The sequence below is a fragment of the Dipodomys ordii genome, unplaced genomic scaffold (assembly GCF_000151885.1).
Source record: "Dipodomys ordii isolate 6190 unplaced genomic scaffold, Dord_2.0 Scaffold63, whole genome shotgun sequence".
NCBI classification, from domain to species: Eukaryota; Metazoa; Chordata; class Mammalia; order Rodentia; family Heteromyidae; genus Dipodomys; species Dipodomys ordii.
In genome coordinates, this window is record NW_012267279.1 from 9,138,258 (window position 1) to 9,142,503 (window position 4,246).

General features: G+C 44.6%; 1 protein-coding gene across 3 annotated transcripts in view; it reads right to left on the minus strand.

The window, feature by feature from the left end:
* Positions 1-4,246, minus strand: part of LOC105990148 (chromosome unknown open reading frame, human C2orf42) — a 49,665-nt gene that overhangs the window by 36,120 nt on the left and 9,299 nt on the right. For all 3 annotated transcript variants that reach the window (XM_013022474.1, XM_013022475.1, XM_013022473.1), the window contains exon 2: positions 653-1,487. In XM_013022474.1, coding sequence (XP_012877928.1) covers positions 653-1,475 — 823 coding nt within the window. In that variant the 5' untranslated portion in view covers positions 1,476-1,487. The remainder of the gene's footprint in view (positions 1-652; positions 1,488-4,246) is intronic.

The following is a 4,246-nucleotide window of genomic DNA, read 5'->3' on the forward strand; positions in this document are numbered from 1 at the left end:
GAATCCAGGGCCTCATGTATGCGAGGTAAGCACTCTACCACTGAGCCACTTTCCTGTCCCCAAAAATGTTTTTGATTTGAAATAAATAGCAATTGTGAAGCCAGGTACAGGTGGCTCATGCATGTAAGTCTAGCTACTCAGGAGGCTGAGATCTGAGGATTGTGGTTCAAAGCCAGCCTAGGCAGGAAAGTCCACGAGACTCTTGTCTCCAATAAACCACTCAGAAAACCAGAAGTAGCACTGTGGCTCAAGTGGTAGAGCACTCGCCTTGAGCTAAAGAGCTGAGGACAGCACCCAGGCACAGAATTCAAGCCCCACAACTGACCAAAAAAGCAATTATGTCCGATGTTGCTAGAACAATGTATAGTGCATCAGTGGAATACTCTGTTATTTTATTTATTTTTTGGTCCAGTCGTGGGGCCTGAACTCTGGGCCTAGGCAAGTCCCTCAGCTCTTCAGCTCAAGGCTAGCACTCTACCATTTGAGCCACAGCGCCACTTCCGGTTTTTTTTTAATTCTGCTTATGTGGTACTGAGGAATCAGAACCCAGGCCTCATGCATGCAAGGCAAGCGCTCTACCACTGAGCCACCTTCCCAGCCCCACTTTGTCATTTTAGAATAACATAGTAGCAGTGTCGATTATACCACTTACCACTAGAATCAAAATTTAGGAAGTCTGAGAATTCCTGAGCCAATGTCTCATCACTGGCAAAGGCACAGATGCAGGCAAAGAAATGAATGCATCTCTGGGCTGCCTCATCCTTAGAGGCACTTGACTTGTGTGATTTCAGAGTCTGGCAAGAGCAGAAGAAGCGGCGCTCTGGCAAACTTCTGGCACTGATTTTCTGCACAAAAGATGTATGCAAATATCCCAAGCTATGCTTCTGGCTTGCCTTGCATTTTACTACCAAGATGTTCTTAGTAATCCTCTGTACCAGGGGACCTGTGGGTTCGGTGGCCAACTGCCAGATGGTCTGTTTGGTTTCTGGGGAGGCCTGCATAGCGTTGAGGACTGAACTCTTCAGGGTCAGAGGGGTGGCCTCTGCCTGGCAGTTCACTGCCAGCTTGATGTGCTGGCACTGGTTTTCCACAACACCCTGAGTGGCAGCTTTTAAACATGAGGGGACATAACACCGTCCAGAGCTCAGCTGAGTGATGATTGTCCCATCCACTGTTTGGATTGTTGTCTCTGAAACACCTAGCTCCACAAAACATCGGTAATCAGGGCCCCGGTCCCTTTGCCGCACAGAGTAGACCTGCAGATCAGAGCCTGTGATGATTTTGACAGCTTCCACACTTGGCTGCTTTCGTGCACCATAGCGAAATATAGTTCCACATGTCTTGTTCTTACAGCTCAGGCCTCGGGTCCCATTGTATGTTCCACATCGGGGACACTTTCTGATTCCCCTCAATGTGGCCTTCCCCAAGTCAGATAAGAAAGCTGGGACTTTAGTTCTCACAGAGTTTGGTTCCATTTTTCACAGGCCCTAGAAAGACAAGGCCATTGGCATGAGTAAACATTCACATATACAAAAAGCAAAAACTTTTCATGGTATTTACAAAGCAAAATGAAAGAGGCAAATCATACCACAAAGCAATATAAATCATTGAATACAATAAAATGGAAGAAATTTTGCTCTTCATATTGTGTGTGTGTGTGTGTGTATGCATGTGTGTGTTGGTCCTGGGGCTTGAACTCAGTATCTAGGCATACTCACAGAGCGTTTGTGTTTAAGTCTATTGCTCTACCACTTTGAGCCACAGCATCATTTCCAGGTTTTTTGTAGTTTAGTTAAGTGGAGATAAGAGTCTCACAGCCGGAAAAAAAAAAAAAAAAAGATTCTCACAGCCGGGCACTGGTGATTCACGCCTGAAATCCTAGCTATTTAGGAGGTTGAGATCTGAGGATCCCAGTTCAAAGCCAGCCTGGGCAGGAAAGGCCATGAAACTCTCATCTCCAATTAACCACCAGAAAACCAGAAATGGTGCTGTGGCTCAAGTGGTAGAGCGCTCTCCTTGAGTTGAAGAGCTCAGGGACAGTGCCCCAGGCCCAGAGTTCAAGCCCCATGACCAACCAAAAAAAAAAAAAAAGTCTCACAGACTTTTCTGCCTGGGCTGGCTCTGAACTGCAATCTTCAGATTTCAGCCTTCTGAATAGTTAGGGTTACAGGCATCAGTCACCTCTGTACATTAAAAAAAATACTATTTTATTAATCAAAGTACTTCCAAGTATTTCTCTATACTCTATCTGTTCTATATAATGACCAAAGTTACTTAATCAAATATATATTTTTATTTTTTTATTTTATTTTTTTACTGGTCATGGAGCTTGAACTCTGGGCCTGGGCACTGTTCTGAGCTTTTCAGCTCACAGCTAGTGCTCTACCACTTGAGCCATAGCACCCACTTCCAGCTTTTTCTGTGTATGTGGTGTTGAGGAATCGAACTCAGGGCCCTGAGCCACCTTCCAAGCCCTATATTTTTATTTTTTGCCAGTCCTGAGCCTTGAACTCTGGGCCTGGGGCATGGTCCCTGAGCTCCTTTTGCTCACAGCTAACTCTACCACTTGAGCCACAGTACCACTTCTAGCTTTTTCTGTGATTAATTGGAGCTAAGAGTCTCACAGACTTTCCCGACCAGGCTGGTTTGGAACTGTGTGATCCTCAGATCCCAGCCTCCTAAGTAGCTAGGATTACAGGCATGAGCCACTGGAACCTGGTGAATGTTTTTGGAAATTTTTTTAAGGATTTTAGTATAACAAGGTTAAAGTAGGGAGAAATATGAAAAAGAGAAACCTTATCTGCTCCTCATGCAAGAATGGGAGTTAAAGCTTCAAAGTGGTCAGCCAGGCCTAATTACTCAGAAAGCTGAGATCTGAGGGTCATGGTTCAAAGCTAGCCTGGGCAGGAAAGTCCATGAGACTCATCTCCAAGTAACCACCAAAAAGCTGAAATATGGTTTGGGTTAAGTGGCAGAAGGCCAGCCTTGAGCAAAAAAGCCAAATGAGGGCTAGGGAATGTGGCTTAGTGGTAGGGTGCTTGCCTAGCATGCATGAAGCCCTGGGTTCGATTCCTCAGCACCACATAACAGAGAAAGCTGGAAGTGGTGCTGTGGCTCTAGTGATAGAGTGCTAACCTTGGGCAAAAGAATCTCAGGGACAGTGCTCAGGCTCTGAGTTCAAGCGCCAGGCCTCCTCTGCCACCCCCCCCCCGGAAAAAAAAAAAAAGCCAAATGAGAGCTTGAGGCTATGAGTTCAAGTACCATTACCATCACAAAAAACAAAAGAGTTAGAATGCGGTTTTTTTTTCTTTTTTTGAAGGTCATGGGACCTGAACTCTGGGCCTGGGCGCTGTCCCTGTGCTCTTCAGCTCAAGGCTAGCGCTCTACCACTTGAACTACAGCTCTAAATCCAGTTTTCTGGTGGTTAATTGGAGATAAGAGTCTCATGGCCTTTCCTGCCCGGTCTGGCTTTGAACTGCGATCCTCAGATCTCAGCTTCCTGAGTAGCTAGGATTACAAGTGTGAGCCACCAGCGCCCAGCTAGGACTTCCTTCATCCAGACATTCCTTTCCTTCTTTCAGTCTCTACCTACTCATAAAGAGTTCTCAGATTTTTACCATTTCAAAAAAAGTAGATTTAGAAAGCGCCTATGTCTCTAATCGTACGTGTTAACAAGATACACAGATATTTTAATTTCATTAAAGACTGGAGAGGATGGAAGGTGGGTTCTTTCCCTTTCACCATTTCCCACAAAACCCAGATCCTACCTGTACCAGCTGCCAGGGCATCTGGAGAACAGTATAACCTGAATTTGTAAGACCTAAATATGACGATCAGAAAGGATAGGTAAAGGCAGGATCACTTGCAGAGTAAATGATATTACTTAGCCCAAAGGCTTCAGAAGATTGAACTCTATGGTGTAACAATGTAGACATTCTGTCTCCTCCTTCTTGACCAGCCAATGGCAAAGCTCCTGACCAATGTTCCACAATCTAGGATTCCCACTCCCCTAAATGGAGATCTTGGCAGTCTATAAGTAAATAAGAAAATAATATTAAAGTTATATATAGATAGGATGATTCTTTCTGAGTAATCAGATAGAACAGGGCCTGGGATACACCATACATAGTATATATGAGGTCCTGAGTTCAGTCCTCAGCACCAAACAAAAACAACAACCACAAACCAACAAAAAACAAAACTCCACAGACTAACACATAAAATCTTATTCTTTTTTTTTTTTTTT